At 43.2% G+C, this 19,493-nt stretch overlaps 1 protein-coding gene across 3 annotated transcripts in view; it reads right to left on the reverse strand.

The window, feature by feature from the left end:
• Window positions 1-4,011: 4,011 nt before the first annotated feature.
• RFX3 (regulatory factor X3) overlaps window positions 4,012-19,493 on the reverse strand; it is a 703,712-nt gene continuing 688,230 nt past the window's right edge. For 2 of the 3 annotated variants that reach the window (XM_029613424.1, XM_029613406.1), the window contains 2 exons: window positions 6,854-6,896; window positions 4,012-4,855 (listed from right to left, as the gene is read on the reverse strand). In XM_029613424.1, coding sequence (XP_029469284.1) covers window positions 4,593-4,855; window positions 6,854-6,896 — 306 coding nt within the window. In that variant the 3' untranslated portion in view covers window positions 4,012-4,592. The remainder of the gene's footprint in view (window positions 4,856-6,853; window positions 6,897-19,493) is intronic. The other variant, XM_029613416.1, reaches the window with a different exon arrangement.

Raw genomic sequence — 19,493 nt, forward strand, 5'->3', positions numbered from 1 at the left:
TTGGGAATTTCTTCAAAGTGCCTTTACCCATGTGACTGCTGCTGGCTAGACTGTGCACATTTCACCAGTGGGAAACAGAGTCAGTTGCTATGGCTTTACCGAGCAATTTTCCGAAACTTGTTTTGTATTAAACTCCCATCAGTAAAAATATACACAGAACAGTTAGCAGGGAAAAGTAAAGGCTGCCAGCTGGCTCCACTTTTATTTGGATCTCCTGATCCAATCTTGATCTTACCACATAGGAAAGACAATTTTCAATGCCATTTCCACAGGTTTATCTATAGGAATGGGCATTTAGCAAATTGCTCAGCCTCTATGTGTGTATTTACCCATAGAATGAAGATGTATTCTTATGGGTGGGGTTTGAAACTGCACACATACTTCTTGTATTTTCAAAACTCTGCATGTATTTTTTCTCAGATAAACTACCTGCAGGTGTAAACGTGTGCGGGTGGTTTTTCTAGAATAATTTTTAAAGTGAAAGCATGCGCATACTTTTGATCTGAAAAGCAGTGCAGAGTATGTGGGTAAAAGTACCCCCAGGCTCTGCGCTCATGCAGCCAGGCTTAAAACTCTACCCCTCCCCCCCCACCCCCCCCGAATGAACCAATTTGTAGTTCCAATTTCACTAAGAAAAGCAGGAAAATGACTCTGTGAGCACTGGGGTATATCCAGGACTGAATCAGCCTGTTCATAAAAAATGGAGTTAGCTGGCCCTAGGAAGGACTAAATATTGCAGCACTTAAAAAAAAAATCTCTTTCTTTAAATGGATTCATCAAAAGCAGTCCCGGTCTTTCCTTTCCTTTCAAGAGAAGCAAAGGCCATCGTTCAGTTGTAAACACTTCTCCACAGTGAAAAGGGTAAGCAATCATGGAAGCTGATTTTACTTTCCATGAGCCCTGTTGAGACCATGGGAGACCATATGGATGTCTTTGGCAGAAAGAAGAGAAGGAGATACTCAACTAATATTTGGGAGAATAAAATATGGATTCTTTATACATTGGGATATCTTTTCCTGGACTAACATAAGTATAGGTTCTTCCTTCAGATACATCTAGGACCAATATGTCTAGTAGAACTGCGAACTAGCAGAATAAAAAAAGCTCTCCCTCATCCAATGAATTCAGTTCTAGAATAATGCAGCGCCAATGTGATTTTCAAAAGTATAAAAGTGTATGTGTGGGGGGACATATTTTACATTGGTTGATTTAACTTTGTGCTAAGGTCTTTTTTACACCATTAACAGGATTTGTTTGTCTTGTTGCATAGCAAAATTTTGTGATCACAATTCCCCTGGAAATGTCTGCACTCTATTATTTAAGAAACTAACTGTTCTTTCTGATTTGTGGGTTTTTGTTTTTTGTGTGTGTGTGGGGGGGGGGGGGGGAAGAGGGGAGTTAAGAAATCCATGACATAAACACCTCAACTCTCCTGGAAGGAAAGAAAAGGGGCAATGGACCACTGCTGTCTACCATTTACCTTAAAATGGTAGAAGCCTGCCCCCTAGATCTTTAAATAAGTTAAAAATAAAAATGGAAAAGAAGTATGTTAGATACCACAGCCATAATTCTTCTATCTGGGGCACTGTTTTAGCTAACAAGAAGGGGAGAGGAGGAGACCTAATCAAACATCCTTTAATACATGCCAGGCTTAACAACTGCGTCACGTATGCAATATTTTATCAAAGGTTTATGGTCAGAATAATCCTTTGATAAAATAGATGGTATCTTCATTTAAACAGTGGAACACTCCCAGGTTCAAGTGATATGAATCCCTGTTTGAATGGGTTATTTCAAGAGCACCAGTGTTCAAGCATGCAGTAAATATCCCCTACTGTAAGGGCTATTTCATTGCAAGCCACTGATAAACCTAGCTAAGTGCTATGGAATGTAGAACCCTGAAACAATTCAGACTCCCGATCCAGCCAGAAACATTAGTCTGCAAGGCACACTGTACAGCAAGACGTTTCTATCTGGATCAGATCAAAAATCCTAACAATAATGAAAATGAGATCAATCTCCACTTATTTCATGGGCAAATCAATCTTTCAGTAAAAGCTTGTGTACAATAAACATGCAACTTTTGAACAAGTGAAGCTGATTTTGGTACATTAACATTTTACAGAACAAAACGCAGATATCGTACTTAAGTTCAAATAACTACACCATGCCTCTGATAATTGTGTGTAAGTTCTTTTGTGCTTACTTTATTTTTTGGCCTCGTTTGCATCTTCATTTATCACCACTGGTTTAAATTAAGTAATGGACCCTGTTAAAAATAAAAAACCCAGCCACTTGCAGGTTCAAAATAAGCCACTTACTGCAAGTACCAGGAATCGCTTCAGCTAGGATGCACTATCAGGGCAATTTCAAAGGGACTTCTGCGGGTGAAGCACCCAGGGTTTTATGCACAGAAATGGCCTTTCCTAAAATTGCTTGCCCGATTTGTGAGTAACTTTTACATGTATGCGTCACGTTCGTGCATTGATTTACCTGAATTGAGTGGGTTGGAAGGGGCCTTCCTACCAGTGCAGTGGGGGATGGGTTTGCATTTACATATATATTTTTGCATTTTCAAAAGCATGTGTGTAAAATTTCCCCCCAAATATCTGCGCACAGTTTAGCAGGTACAACCATGTGCAGGTAGTTTTGGTGGGATACTTTTGAAAATTGGTGCAACTTATGCATATATTTGCTGTCTAATTTATCTGGGCTGTTACAGAATTACCCCCTCTAAGCCTACAGCATTAAGACTTTAAACTTAAGACTTTGACATAGTCCCCCTCCATCACTTCTCCCCCTAAAATATTCAAACATTATGACCATGCACATTGGACCTGATTCACTAAAGCTTCCTTCCCCATAGACCCAGAGTAGGAAGCCTCTGAAATGCAGGTTCAATTGTGCATATTCACATTTGGTTTACTTTCCAACTTGGAAAAGAGATGGGCAGTGGGGGAGAGAGGCATAGATTAGCTCTACATTATTAACGCCACTGCAAGCTCATGTTAAATGATAGTGGCTCTCCAAACCATCCCAAAGCAATTCTAACTGGTAGCAAAGTGGAACCCCGCTATAAACCAGACAAAGCAAGCTTATTTGCAGGACAGTAACATCTTTGTGGTTTTCCTTCCCATCATTTGTTTTGCAGAACATATTATCTGTCCAGCCTTACCACCCAAGGGACTGGAAAACGACAGGCACACCCTGTTGAACCAATTTAAGAGTTAATAATAACAACAACAACAACTAAAAGTACTAAACCTTAGCTTTAGTTCTGTTTAAGGCACCATGTTATAGCCGAGGTACAATGATCCCTGATGTACATTCTTAAAATGGCAATGGTCCATCTAGCCACCTATTCAAATCGTACAGAATTGGGAATAAGTACAAGTGAGGTGTGCCAGTTACACTGCCCTATTTATTTGATTACTGTATTTATGCATTTAAATCTACTTATTTTCAGAACCAGGAAATTGTTTTGAAGGAAATACTATGCAGGTTGCTACATTCCTTGCATTCTATAAATTTTCTTTTTTTTTTTCTTTTTTTTTAAATATATATCTATACATAATAGCAGCAGATTGAACTACTGTTAGGAAAAAGACCTGGAACAGAAGACATCCATGTAGAATGATTTCCTGTATGTCCAGTTCAGCATAAGTAGCATGTACACTTAAAAAAGTCAAGTCACTTTTTTTTTTTTTTTAAGCTTTAGCATCTACTTTAAACAGCCCCACTTTCCAGCAGAAAGCACCTGTGCAATGGTCCCTTGCAAAGAATCAGTAGTCTTCAAACAGAAGAATTGAGTTTGCAAATACTATCTAAACCTGGTGTTTGTTTTTTTGTTAACGGAAGAGTGCATTGTTTCTTAGTCAGATAATCAGATACATCGGACCATATGTTTTATCTTTTACTCTGCATTCTTGAGTGCAGAGGGTTCTTCCTCGGAGAGAGAAAAGAGACAGCCCTATCCCACCCTCCCTGGTACTACACTACAAATGCCAAGCACTTTCCCCCTAAACACTCAAAAATACCAAAACAGTGTCATTAAGTTTTGTCCATTGAAGAGCACCTTTTTCCTGTGTAGCAAATTGATGCATCTGCTGCCAAATGAGTATGTCTCCAGTGTAAATCATAATGAACAATATTTCTTCCGGCATTTCACAGAAGTGCACCTAATTCAAGAGCTACAGATATATAGTCATACACCATGACTAACGAAACAAAGAAAAACAAAACCCCTATGAAAAAAAAATTAAATTACTTTTGAATTTTTAAGAGGATACAACATACATTAACATTAAGCATTGCAAAAAATGATCCTTCTAGAAACTAAGAGAACTCTTCACTTGAAAGTCAAGTATGAAATAATTGGTTTACTGTAAAAATAAAAATAGAAAGAAAAATAAAACAGATCTGGCAAAGTACACACACTCCATTCCATTTTACAACTCAAACAAATGAAATAAAACAGTGTTCAGCAAAACTAAATTTGACAACAGGAGACCTTCAGGCATGTTCTGTTTCATGTGTCAGGCCCAGCAGGAACAGGGTTAAGGTGATTTGAAAGGAAAAGGGCTCCACAGCTGTTAGACTGCAGTGTACGTATTGCCAGTAGTGCTGCACTGCCTGATAGTCTGGGTGCTTGTGACAATGTGCTCGCTGTGAAGTGGGCTCAGGAGGTTTTGCTGTACTCCGCTCTCAAGCACAGGCTGTATGCAGCCCACCTGATACACCTGGTTCAGCTCCACTTTCTCCCGCTTGGCTGGTGGCTCTCCAGCTTCATACAGCTCTTCATCTATTTCACTGTCAACTTCGCTGCCCTCGTCTGCACAAAGAAACAACCGTGAAACTAGCACAGAGAAGGAAGAACGAAAAACGAAATGAAAACAGAAGTCTACATGCTGTGCAAGGAATCAGAGGATCTTTTATTACTTAAATGTCTCATTGCCTGACCTACATGCGAAGATTACACGTCATGAAGATAGGCACAAAATGGGAGGCTAGGGGGACATTTTGAAACCCACCAGAGGGGACTACAAGCTCATTTTAAAAGGGAACCCTGTGGGGTTTCTCTTTGACAACGTGCCAGCTGTAGGAAAGAGGTAGCCCCTCGTGGCCTGTCCCTTCTCTGACCCTGCCACGCCCCTTTCTGGCTGTGGATAAAAGTACCCATATTAAGGGGGGAGAGATTTTCAGAGGGTCTTTTTCCCCAGGTAAACAACTGTTTGCCCACAGGAAAAACTTTGAAAATTGCCCTAGGGAAGAGTAATTTTCAAAGGCCTGCACAGAATACTTCATTAAGGATTTTCAAAGTGAACTTATGTGCATAAGTTCGCTTTGAAAATTTGCAGGTAAATGACCAGACATGTACAGACATTCACTTGTGCAACTTTACACCACCCTCTTCGGAGGATATAACTCGTACACGTACACTTGTATGCATACTTTTTAAAATAAAAAATTTGCACATAAGTGCTGACTCTGCCCCTACTCCACCCCCTGAAACCTCTCTTCTCGGGTTGCATAAAAATACACACTAAATCAGGTTACGTGCATCCTTTTACATGCCAGAGCCCTGGCCGATTTTAAAACCAGGTTTTATGCATGTTGCTGACTTTGAAATTTAATCTCAAGTATCACAAAGATGGAGTCACTAAAGCTGTACTCCAAATGGCAGTGCTATCCTATGTTAGCAAGCCACAGGCATTTTCAGGCTCCCCATCAATATATTAGCAGTGCTTATTTGCAATATGGCTTCTGTTCAAACAACATACCAGTTTGTTAAACAATGTAATACATTAGCACACATGTAGCCAACTCTGGTATGGATAGCCTAGCATTATACCTCTGAACTGGGATGAGGGGGTGGGAAATACTGTTACCATTATTATCATCACGCAATTATATTTTTGTATAAGTTAAAGTTAGGGAGATTAAAAAAAAACTTGCCTAACATTACTCAAAGTCAGTGGTAAATCTGTTTCAAATTTGCATCCAACAAGTTCTCTTGAACAATAGCGCAATGCTAGACAATACTGTCATCCTTTAGATATGCAAAAACTACCCCTTTGAGGTTTTTGAGGATATTAAGTGTCTAAATCCATTTAGAAAGTTTGATTGAGGGGCGTATTCATGAAACTACAGTATGTTTTTAACATGGAAAACCCACATCATTTATCACACATCCCAAATTTATTCAATGGGACTTAGTCACTAACAATGCAGTTTTTCTGCATTAAAATCTTACCGCAGTTTTAGCCTCTCAGTGCTTAGGACAGCGAGTAAGGCTATTCCCAGTTGGTTCTAATTCTGACTCTGCCATTTATTCACTATGGGGTAGATTTTAAAAGCTTGCGGGCGGGCGCGCACACATGTACACCCGATTTTATCACGTGCGCCAGTGATAAAATCGGGGGTTGGCACACACAAGGGGTGCACAATTGTCACCTTGCAAACGCCGAGCCTGCGCTGAGCCGCGCAGCTTTCCCCCATTCCCTACCACCCCCCCCCCCCCTTCCCTTCCTTTTCCCCTACCTCCCCCCAGCCTTTCCCCCTACCTTTTCCTTTTATTTTTTTTTGGTTGCAAAACCAGGGCTGAAGTAAGTTGCGCGCGATCCCCGGCACCAAACCGCCCATTCCCCGCCCCTTTTTGCAAGCCCTGAGACTTACACGAGTCCCGGGGCTTTACGCGCGTTGCCGGGCCTTTTTAAAATAGGCCCGGCGCGTGTAACCTTTTTAAAATCCGGCCCTCTGTGACTTTAAGCATGTCTTTTAATTTCTTTGTTCCTCAGTTGCTGCTTACAGGAAAATAATGAATAAAAGGATGTTCGCTTTATTCTATATTTACCTTTATCCATATTTCCAGGAGACACATCATTTAAGTCACCAAACTGGAGGGAAAAACATACAAAATATTCAATGTGCAGAATATGTCACAAAAACCTTTTACCATCAAATTGAAAAGCTGCAAATCTCATTAACATCTCTTTGCTTCAATTGGCAATTAAGCTGATCAACTTAATTCTCTAGTTTGACATGAAGAGAAACAGAATTATCATTATTTTCTTTTGATTAAGTTCCTACAGTATGTGTGCAGGGTAATACATGGCTAACATATCATCTTTGGCCTATTACAGTATCCAGATGATAGTTTTCAAGATGGTGGGTGCAAACATTCCTTACCCTGAACTGTGCAGATCAGGGGCAGCAGAATGCCGTTTTGGTTGGGTGTGGAGGGGGGTACAACTAAGTCCCCTCTGCCACTTTCTTACTTTATGTTTATAGTTAATGTCATTCTTTCTTATATACATTCTTCAGGTAAATCAGAGTATAAATATTCATTCCCAGGTCAAACAATAAAAAGCATGCTGTTAGAAAACCAGACATAGTGGTAAAGAGGAAAAAGTCAAAAACAGCATTGCTAACAGACGCGTCAGTACTAAGAAACTGTTCTGTACTATGCTCAGAGAGAGAGAAGATCATCATATACCAAGAGGTGTAATTGGAGAGCAAGAAAATGAAGCCTAAAGATACAGAAACAGCCTTCATTGTTTGGCCACCACTCACCTGATTAAAAGTCTTCCAAATTCACCTCAATATGTTACACCATAAAAGATTCAGAAAGAAGTTGTTTGGCACAGTGCAACTATTAAGAACAACGCTAGCAATTGAGCCACTGTCTGCTGGACCTTGTGCACGAAGAGGTTATCTGCGGTATATGGCAGATCAGCTAGTTTATCTTGGACTTCGGGCCGTAAATCAGGGGCTGTAAGCCAGGTTCACCATCTAGCATTGAGTCCTGTTGCTGGCAACAGGAGGACATTTTGAAGCAATCACATGATGCTCGAATTTCATGTGGATGGCAGAGAGGTTCCCTTGGTGTTGTGTCAAATATAGCTGGTAAATAGCAATATGTGACACCAATATAGTTCTTGGAAGAAGTTACGACCTAGACCCTCCCGAAAACATCTGGTCCTTTTTAGTGACCAGGTCAAAAGGTATGGTTTCAGACACGTCCTTTACTTAGGTCTCGATGGGATCGGTGCCGAAGTGGGATTAAAGTGCCCATCGCCGTTCGAGGATCCCGGGATAGGTATAGGCCATAGGACAAGTTAGCGTCGATGATTAGGCTGTCAGTAGGTGCCACAACGAGGCGGTGCCTGCGAATATCGATGGTTCCGGTGTTAGTAGATTCTGGAAAGCATCGAGGACAGCCTGACGAACGAGGACGTCCAGCTCCTCCATGGAAGCTGGTATAGGTAGTGCAGCTACAGGGGGAGACAGGCTAGATGTTACTGGCACTTTCACATGAATCTGTGGTGGCTCAGTACCCGGCACCGGTGTAGAATGCCTCGGTGCCTCGGGTGCAGTGGAGCATGAAGACTCTTGTACCTGGGCCTGCTTCGCAACTGGCTCAATGGAATTGATGCTGGTGCGGTATCAGTGTCGGCACCGAACGCAGAACCATGTCGGTGCCAGTGACAATGTTTCCCTCGGTGCTCAGCCCGGTCATTCTCCAGCACCGAGGAAGATGCCACCAATGTCATGGATGGTGTCGGTGACGGACAGTCACCGTGCCGGTGAACATGATTCCCACGGTGCTCGGCCCAGTCATTCTCCGGCACAGAGGAAGATGTTGATGTCCAGGATGGCATTAGTGATGGTCGGTCACCGTGCCTCTACTGCTCCTGGCATTGTTTTTCGCCCAAGGATTGCATGGGGCTCTGGTTGTGAACCCGAAGTATGGAGCATTTTCTTTAGTCAAGGGCATCGATGGAGGTGTCGATAGCGGCTTTGATAGTATCGACAACATTGACGGAAGCACCGATGGCCTTGACGGAGGCACCAACGGGGGGATTGACAGCGACCGCAATGGGAACTGTGGACGCTCCAATCCCTCTAGCCCCGATTGACCTGGAGGGAGATCGCAGCAAGGACACTCGCGGGCATCGTGGGATGGACCGAGGGTGATAGACATAGGGGGAAAGAGGGCCACAATTCGGATGGTAACCCGGGGAACCGATAGTGACATGACAGTAATCGACCGGAGAACAGGGCATAGTACTCACCAAGCATCGATGAAATGTACGTGAAGGGAGACCCGTGTAGGGAAATTATTTGTGAAGAAGTATTTCCGTGAGGAAAAGTTGTGAGAAAAATCTCACAGAGCTCCTAAACACGAAGCAAACTGCAGCACGGAAAAAAAAGAGACTGAAGGGAGACCCTGTGGACACAGGGATCATGGCATGCTGGGCAGGCTCAGTGTGCTCAGTGTGCCAGTGCAAGAAACTTTGACAAAGTGTTCCGTAATAGGCTCCACCTGATGACATCACCCATATTTGAGGACTACCATCCTGCTTGTCCTGGGAGGACATCAATTTTACAGTCCTTACTTTCTTCTTTGAATATACTGGCAATCTGGTTTGCGTTACTGCCAGCTGAGGATCATGGAAGGCATGTAACTATTGTGTGTCCCTCAAAATGGGTCCTTAAGTTAATACCTTTGATAACAGAGTTCTCCAGCAGAAAGACTTTTATGTTTTGATGTTTGGTAATATTTTGTTTGGTAGTATTTTGAGGTTTGGGTATACATTGGGTGACATTTTATATTTTTAATACTACTTCAGTTCCATATCCAGAGTATTGTCAGTTTCCAATGTGGAAAAGGAATTTTGAATGGGTACTGGGGGTGCCTTAGTGCCACAAGTCTTAGTTTACCAGAGCTGATGGTGACCCATTTATCTCTTGGATTTTGAATGCTCTGATGGAGTGGGGGAGGATCTTTTAATGGTGGCTAATTCTTTTTGGACTCCTTAATTGTAGTTAGTTCTGCTTTGAAACAACTCCTTTTCCATTACAGAGAGCTTCAAACAGGCCGGGCAAGCTCTGAGCCTCCAAATAGTCTGCCTTAGGACTAAAGCACCACACTTATTACATTGTATAAGTCAATTTATGTTAATTTATTTGTCAATTATCAAAACATGTTCTATAATCAAACAACATAAGATCCATACTCAAAAGCATTTAGCTGGCTAAGTGAATATTTCAGCACTTATCTGGCTCAATTCTAGCTGATTAATAAATAGTTGGCTACAATTTAGCTGGCTAAGTTACGGGCGTTCCCTTGAATATACCACCAATGTTAGCCAGATAAGTTTATCTGGCTAACTTTCCAAACTGGACTGTGACCACTTAATGTGATTGAAGATCTTTGGTTATCTGCCTTAAGAAAGCTGTATAAGAAAAACAATCTCTAGGGTGGGTGCAAGGGCTTAATAACAGTTGAGATTAGTAGAAGAAAAAAATATACAAAAAGAGAGAGAAATATATAAATAAATATATTTAGAAAAAGCACTTAGCAGTTGGAGTGTTGGAATCAAATGTATCAAGATGCACATATAAATATGATCCAAGATCTGGTTTTGACTGGATTATTTTCTAGTACCCTCGTTCAATGGCTCCTCCCTGTAGAGGCAGGTTTGCATAATGCCAGATAGGAAGAAGTAAATTCAATTTTTGTTTCGAAAGAGCAGTCCTTCTAGAATTTTAGAGCAGCGTTTCCCAACCCCTCTCCTGGAGACACACCTAACTAGTCACGTTTTCAGGATATCCATAATGAATATGCATGAATAGATTTGCATATATTGGAAATCCAGAGCATGCAAATCTATCTCATGCATATTCATTATGGCAATCCTGAAAACCTGACTGGATGGGTGTGCCTCCAAGAGGGGGTTTGGAAACATTGTGCTAGAGCAGCGACTATAAATTTCTTATTTCAAAAAACACATTCAACAGCCAAGCTATAAACAGCAGCTATTAGAAAAGAAAAGAAAATAGGGCAAAATGTTATCCTAAATAAGGTAGCGCAGAAAGCTATGAATAAGTGAAAATAAGATGAGTTGGAGAGGTTTTGATCTATAAGCAAAGCTTACTGTTAAACAAAATAGTTGGGCTAGCCCAGGTTAAGATTAGCTGATGAGTTAAAGCAAGAACTCAATTATGAAAGAAGAAAGAATTTAATAACAGTTGAGATTAGCAGCAGAATTTTTTTTTAAAGTACACACAAAGATAGAGAAGAAAATTGTGTTTCTTTATTGATTCTAAAATTACATTTTTCTATTGATTCTAAAAAGCTCATTGGATCATCAGAGATAACCTGAGAAATAATTTGAGAATCTCGGTGAATGCATTTATGCCAGGGCATTATGCTATTGCCTTTTTCTTTTTTTTCTTGTAAGCTCCTCATTCCTTTCCTTAAATCTGGGGTCTAAGATTACTGCTTGTATTTTCCTAAGGTTCTTGGACTTATTTGCTATTATTGTATACTTGATGGTGGCGTTTTCTTTTCTGGAGCAAGTGTTACTTGTCTGAATATTTTGTGAAATTACATAAAGATAAAATTAAAACAAAAGAGAAGACAAAAGACAGCAATGGCATGGCAGGAGTCTACCAGACTGTGCACCAGTATTAGGCACCCTAGGCAAACCTTACAGGCTTGCCCGCCCCCCCCCCCCCCAATACAAGGTCACATCCTCTCCCACACAAAATAAAAAAATATTTATAATAATAGATTTTACACGAAAATGGATCCTGTCATCCTGTCAAGTACATGTGTCCTAGATTGGCCACTGTTGGAAATAGGATACTGGGCTTGATGGAGTCTTGGTCTGACCCAGTATCTTATAGACCCAAAAAGCAAATCGGAAGCCGATCCAGTTGGCTGTGATACAGTAAAGACAATGAGAATCGGACGATCAGAAGAAGCCCTTTATTTCAATGCCCGACTCTGGCCGAGTTTCGCTCATAGAGCTGCCTCAGGGGCAATTCAATTAGCAGGACTTAAAATATGCCTGCAGGGCTGCTGTCACACTGTCACAATATCATTAGTGTCTGCAGAACACTCTGACATTCTTTCTGCTAGTGCAGAAAGAATGTCACTCTGACATTCTTTCTGCTAGTGCAGAATGTCACTCTGACATTCTTTCTGCTAGTGCAGAAAGAATGTCAGAGTGTTCTGCAGACACTAATGATATTGTGACATTGTGACAGTGTGACAGCAGCCCTGCAGGCATATTTTAAGTCCTGCTAATTGAATTGCCCCTGAGGCAGCTCTATGAGCGAAACTCGGCCAGAGTCGGGCATTGAAATAAAGGGCTTCTTCTGATCGTCCGATTCTCATTGTCTTTCCAGTATCTTATAGTACAGTATTCTGAGGCAAAAATATCAATTACAAACGTATATTATATTTACATGCACTGCTGTGGTGCTAACCAGAAAACCCAGCAAAAAAAAAGTAAAAAAGACAGAACCTATATGGTATTTGGTCTATTGCATATTAGGAGTTGCTTGGCCCTCAAAGTAAGCTGAATTACAATTACAGTATTGTAATCCTCCCAAACCAAAACAGCACTAACTGCCAACACTCAAACAGTAACAAGCCTGTCTATGAAATAGCAACACTGCAAATATTATACCAGGTTCTAAGACACTAACACACCTCCTATTAGGAAAACAGAACACGCTAAGTTGCTATAGAACCCTATACAGAACCTACATGCTAGCAGAATACCTCACAGACCCTCCCCAACTGCAGAATAAAGAGATTAGAAAGTATAAGAAAATTCATTCAAAATTAGACTTCTTGCTCTAGATGGTAGTGCTTGCAGATATGAATCCCAAATTTTCAAAAATACTCTCTTCTTTTTAGTTAAATCTGTCTTTTCAGCATATTTTGCAAAAAGGCACATCTGATATAGTGAATTCCTCCAGTGTGTTAGAGATGGTGGATCTTCACTTAACCAAAAATGTAAATTATCTGGGCTCGGGTGGTGGGGAGTATGTTGGCTGGTTGTTTGGGTGTTTATCTGTAAAATTCTTGTACATAATTGTTCTTATTTTCAATGAACTACAACTACAGGGGTAGATTTTAAAAGAAGCGCGATCAGCCTACTTTTGCTTGCGCATCAGACTCAAGCAAAAGTACGCTGGATTTTAGTAGATACGCGCGGAGCCGCGCGTATCCACTAAAATCCTGGATCGGCGCGCGCAAGGCTATCGATTTTGTATAGCCTGCGCGCGCCGAGCCGCGCTGCCTCCCCCCGTTCCCTCCAAGGCCGCTCCGAAATCGGAGCGGCCTCGGAGGGAACTTTCCTTTGCCCTCCCCTCACCTTACCCTCCCTTCCCCTACCTAACCCACCCCCCCGGCCCTGTCTACACCCCCCCCTTACCTTTGTCGGGGGATTTACGCCTCCCGGAGGGAGACGTAAATCCCCGCGCGCCAGCGGGCCTGCTGCGCGCCGGGCCGCGACCTGGGGGCGGGTACGGAGGGCGCGGCCACGCCCCCGGGCCGTAGCCACGCTCCGTACCCGCCCCCAAAACGCTGCCGACACGCCCCCGCAACGCCGCGCGCTCCGGCCCCGCCCCCCGACACGCCCCCCTCCGAGAACCCCGGGACGTACGCGAGTCCCGGGGCTCTGCGCGCGCCGGGAGGCCTATGTAAAATAGGCTTCCCGGCGCGCAGGGCCCTGCTCGCGTAAATCCGCCCGGTTTTGGGCGGATTTACGCGAGCAGGGCTCTGAAAATCCGCCCCACTATGTCTATAGAGTTGAGCAAAACTAACTAGCCCTTTGGCCTTGTTGGAATGTTGAAATTTTAATAAAAATATTTGAACTAAGAGTCTATAAAGCATAAATAGAAATATGCAGCCATAAACAACTGGAAACCACAAGAAGCTAGACTATGTATGCAATGCAACAAAGGAAAAGCAAAAACATTACCATTCCTAATTAAACTTCAAACAATACAATCAAGAAATGTAAAAACAATAGTAACAAAACCACATTTATAAAAAGAAAAAATATTTGAAAACAGCTGACGAATAGAAAAACATCCTAGAATGAAAAACTCAAACACAAATTTTCCAAACACCAATAAAATATTTCAAAAAAGCTGACACAGCAAATAACACCCAATAAGTAAAACTAATAAGGATAAAAAAAAAAAATCTTTGCTCTCCATACCTGAGAACTTTTGATTTACAGATGCCCTGAGATTGCCATGGATTAGCAGGTGGAGAGGTGTGGGAGTTGTTGCTCACAAACTTTCTCCACCCTCTCTCTCATATACACACACACACATGTTTTCTCACTCAGGAACATGCCCGCTCTCTTACACACAGATGCTCTTACTCGTATATACACAAGCACACATAAATGCTCTCTGTCTCATACACACACACACACACACACACACGTTCTCTCTCAACCCCTCCCCCCTCCCCAAAGCATAAATGGCAGCAGCAGCAGCCTCTTCCTTCAGCCTCTGCAGATGACTGGTCTCTTCCTCCTTTGGCCTGCAGGGCTGATGCTGCACTGCTTTCTAATCCTGAGAGCTGATACTGCTTCTCCTACTCCTTCCCTCTCCATGGCTTTGTTGCTTTTCTTCCCAATCTTGAGGACTGCCTGGGCTCAGGGCTGATACTACTTCCCATCTTTCTTCCAGCCCCTCCTTCTGAGCATTGCTGCCCCTCCTCCTAAACACTGCACAGGCTTGAGGTTGAGGTCGATGCAGCATCTCCTGCTTCTTCTGGCCCTGGCCGCACCACTCTTCCTCCTGAGTACCAGCCAATGCTTCTTCTCCTGGCCCCGGGCAATACTACTTCTCCTCCTGTTCCTTCTGCGTGCCACAGGCCTGGGGTTTGGGCTGATGCTGCTGCTTCATGTGGCTGGGACTGTACTGCTAGTCTTTCTGTTTTTGATAGTGGCGGCAGGGCCTTTCCTTCTTCCTGCTGTGCGAGAACCAAACCATATCACCTTCTGGGCCACACGGGCGGGAAAGAGGAGAGGCCATACTGCTGATGCCCCCAGACTTGCTGCAGACTAGGCAGCCGCCTAGTCTGCCTAGGGATTCCACTGGCCTTAGTTAAACCCAGAGAACAAAGAAAGCTAGCTAAAGACTGGTAACAGAAAAGGGATTTCCTATCCCTAAAATCAACTATTTACTATCATCTTGTCTGGGACAGTACCTGGCTGTAGCATTCCTTATGAGTGAAGGATAAATCTTGGCTGGATTCCAGCAACTGTTTAACCTGATGCATTAAAGACAGGTTTTTGCAGTATCACTTCACTGCTCAGTTTTATGTATTAAGGCAGGATTTTTGCAGTATTATGTAATTATTCAGCTCTCAGTTCTACATGTTCTATGGTTGGCTTAATCAATGTGACCCTAATTTACAGTTTAGTTGTAGTATACACCCTTCCCAGATTGCATTTTTGGACCTTCTCATATCATTTGATAACTTCACTTTCTCTACAACTATCTTCAGAAAAGACACTGATCATAACACCTTATTTAAATTTGATAGCTGTCACCCTAGGGCTCTGAAAAAGAATATACCCAGTGGACAGTTCCTGCGTTTGCGCCGGCTCTGTTCATCCAAGACTAACTTCATTATTAAAGCTAAGGAGATGACATCTCGGTTCAGGTTGAGAGGGTACCCTAGTAAGGTTTTAAGGTCAACTTTTAAACGGGCCTTATTTGTCAATAGAGATCTGCTATTTTTACCTGCAGCAAGCAGCACTGATAACTCAATAAATTGTATTTTACCCTTCTCTCCGTTAAGCAATTCTATCACTCACACGATACACAAGCATTGGCAGTCATTATTAGAGATGTGAATCGGAACCGGAATCGGTTTGGATTCCTGTTCCGATTCACATGTGGGTTTTTTTTCATCGGGCCCGATCGCAGTTTTGTTTATCGGCTGCGCCCGAGCCGATAAACAAAAAACCCACCCCGACCCTTTAAAACTAATCCCTTTGCTTCCCCCACCCTCCTGACCCCCCCAAAAACATTTTACAGGTACCTGGTGGTCCAGTGGGGGTCCCGGAAGCGATCTCCCGCTCCCGGGCCGTCGGCTGCCACTAATCAAAATGGCGCAGATGGCCCTTTGCCCTTACCATGTGACAGGGTATCCGTGCCATTGGCCGGCCCCTGTCACATGGCCCGGAACGCCCCCGAATGATTGGCCGGCCCCTGTCACATGGCCCGGAACGCCCCCGAATGATGCACCGCCGTGACACGCCCCCCCCAGGAAAGCCCCGGGACTTACGCGCGTCTCGGAGCCTATGCAAAATAGTCTCGGCGCGTGCAGGGGGGTTTTGAAAGGGTTACGCGCATAACTTATATGCGTAACCCTTTTAAAATCTACCCCAGAGAGCAGAGACAGACCCTCACCAAATACAGAATACAAAATAAAGGAGCACAAATTAGACAAAAACTGAAATGGAAACCCCAAGAAGCCAGACTCTGTGTATTAATAATGGAAAAACAGAATCACCATTCCTCATAAAACAATAAAATCAAGAAACAAAGCATCAGTTATAATAGTAAAACCATACTAATAAAAAAATATTTTAAAACTACTGATAAATAGAATTTCTATTAATTAAAATCATATACATTTTTTACAATTTCCCAAACACCAATAAAATATTTCAAAACAGCACATATATCAAATAACACCCAACAATTAAAACTAATAAGGATTTTAAAAAGCCCCTGCTGTCCATACATGGGAGCTCTTGATTTCCAGTCACCCTGATATTGTCCAGGATTAGGAGGTTATCCTCTCTCTCTCACACATACTCACATGTCCATTCTCTCTCACGCATACACTGTCATATACATACACATTCATGCTCTTATACCCACCATAACCTCTCGCTCTCACAGACACTGACACATTCTCAGGCTCTAAGACAGTCTCTCCCCTCCACCCCCCCCCCACACACAAACTCTTATTGCCCTGGATGGATTTTCTCATACACACTCATGCTCTCACTCTCACTGGCTCCCTCACATACACAAAAATACACACACCCAGGCAAGCTCCCAGTCATTCTCTCTCTCACACACACCCCCAGGCAAGCTCCCAATCATTCTCACACCCACACACTGACCACCAGGCAGGCTCCCATTCATTTTCACACACACATACACCATACATAGGCGGGCACCTATTCTCACACATACAAAACCCAGGAAGACACCCATTCATTCTCATACACAGATACATCCTTAGGCAGGCACCCGTGCATTCACACACATACACCCCCAGGCAGACTCCCATTCATACACATGCAAAAACTAAAGGCAGACCCTCTCTCTTTCTTTTGCCAGCAACCCAGGAGCGTTTCTCGTTCCTCTGCTGCCATTGTCACTGCTGCCGCATGGCTACTGGGGAGGTGCTGATTGCTGCTACTGGCACTGAAGCCCATTCTGCTGCCTCCTCTGTGCAGGCCCCATGGGTTTCCACTTCCTCCATGCTGATCTCGTACATTGTGAGATCCGCATAGAGAAAGTGCTACTTTTGTACATTACCAATCAGTAAAAAGTAATTTTTTTTTTTTTTACTTTGCTGTCTGATCTTAGTTTTCTAATCGGTTGGTCACAGGCTTTTTTGTTCCACCTTCCCTTTCTTATTTTTTTGCCAATTCCTTTTACATTGTCTTTTTTTCTATTTCTTTTCTCTCCATCTATCTTCTCCCCTCAAACACACAGTAAGGTTCTCATTCTCACATGCTTTCTCTCTCTCTCTCACACACACAGGCTCTCACTCTCACATACTCTCTCATACAATCATTCATACACACAGTTTCTCTCTTGCATATGTTGTCTGACTCTCACACACCCAGGTTCTCTCTCATGCTGTCTTGCTCAAGCACATGCTGTCTTGCTCAAGTACAGGCTCTCACTGTCACATGCTGTCTCTCTCACACACACACACAGAGGCTCTCACGTGCTGTCTCTGAAAACATTCAGGTCCTCACTCTCACACACACAGTCTCTCAACTCACTCTCACACACACAGTCTCTCAACTCATCTCATATACACACACAATCTCTCAACTCATCTCATACACACACACTCTACACGCCCTTGGCCTCTCTCTTGCCTCTGGGCCTCCTCTTCACGGGTCACCGCAGGATGGGCTCTGCAGCATCCCTGATCTTCTTGGGCCGCCCGCAATGTGGGATCCACGGCAGTGGCCCTGCTAGCGAGCCTCCTCCTCTTCTCAGCCCACTGCGACTTGAGATTTGCGGATGACTCTAAACGCTGCTCCTTTTCTGCACGCGGCTGATGCTCCTCCTCCTTCCTGCCCGGGCATCTCCGGCAACATTTTCTCCTGGGGCCGCACGGGCAGGAAGGAGGAGGAGCACCTGCAGGTTTGGACGTGACCTTTTTCTTCGGGCCGTGGTGACATGAGCTCCACCACGGCCCTACCAATCTTCCTGCTGTGTGTGTCCGGCACACAGCAGAGCACAGCGGTAGTTCACTGCTCAGCCGCTGGTGGGATGAGGTCCACCAGCGGCCGCATTGGCTCCCCCTGACTTCCCCTCGGTATACCACTTGCTCCGCCCCCTCACGTGCACCGGGCTTGCATGACACACCGGCACACTGCAGGCGACACACTAAAGTGTCGCGACACACACTTTGGAAAGCTCTGCCGTAGGGAGTCTATCTATGTTAGAATTCCTCCAGAGTTTCTTCTGGCTTCTGCTCATTATTCAAAATGTTTTGCTCCACTCACCATGTCTTGGGGTGTTCTTGCCCCTGTGGGTGGCTGCTTTGCCCCTCTCATGATGGTTTAGACTCTTGATGCCACTGTTTGTGCTATTTTGACACTTTTTTGTTGCCTTGGGGTATTTTCTGCCACTTTTGGTGCTTTCTCCCTGTCATTGTGCCTTGGATTGTTCATGCCATTACTGGTGCTATGTTGCTCCTCTTTTAGTGCACTTGGCTCTTCATGCTGTTGTTATTGGTGCCCTTTGCCCCTCTTTTTGAAACATGGCGTGTTCTTGCCACTCTTGGTGCTGCTTTGCTCCTCTCATAATCTCTTGCTGCTGTCTCTGTTTGGGCTACTTTGCACTTCCATGATGGCTTGTGCTAGTCATGTCACTTTTGGTGGCACTGACACAATCTTGGTGTCTTTGGCTTGCTTGTCCCTCTTCTGATGATGTCTACCTGCAAGTTTCATTAGAACTGAATAGAAAACCCCAATTTTGGAAATCAAAATAGGATACATTGCTTTCCCTATTGACTTTAATCAGAAACAAATGAACGAATGGAACAAATAAAACATTTTTTTTTTGTTTGAAACAAACAAAAACAAATTATGGAGGTATACAAAATGAATTAACAAACCAAAACAAAACTTTTTCCAGGCACATCCCTAATATAACTCAGCAAAAATGAAAAGCCTAAAGGATAACTCTTTCCCTTGAAAATTATAGAAAAATACTGAGAAAAAAAATAAAGCTAACATTTACAAAGTGACATGTGAAACAAAAATTAGAGTAAAGAGTCAAAAAGAGCTTGTATTTTGGACTAAAGATTAGCTTCTACAGTCTCCTGTTTCCCTGCTAAGCGATGTTTTTTTTATCCAAATTGAGGCTGAAGCTTAAAAAGGCACAAAAAATTGTGG

The sequence above is a fragment of the Rhinatrema bivittatum genome, chromosome 1 (genome assembly GCF_901001135.1).
Source record: "Rhinatrema bivittatum chromosome 1, aRhiBiv1.1, whole genome shotgun sequence".
Taxonomy (NCBI): Eukaryota; Metazoa; Chordata; class Amphibia; order Gymnophiona; family Rhinatrematidae; genus Rhinatrema; species Rhinatrema bivittatum.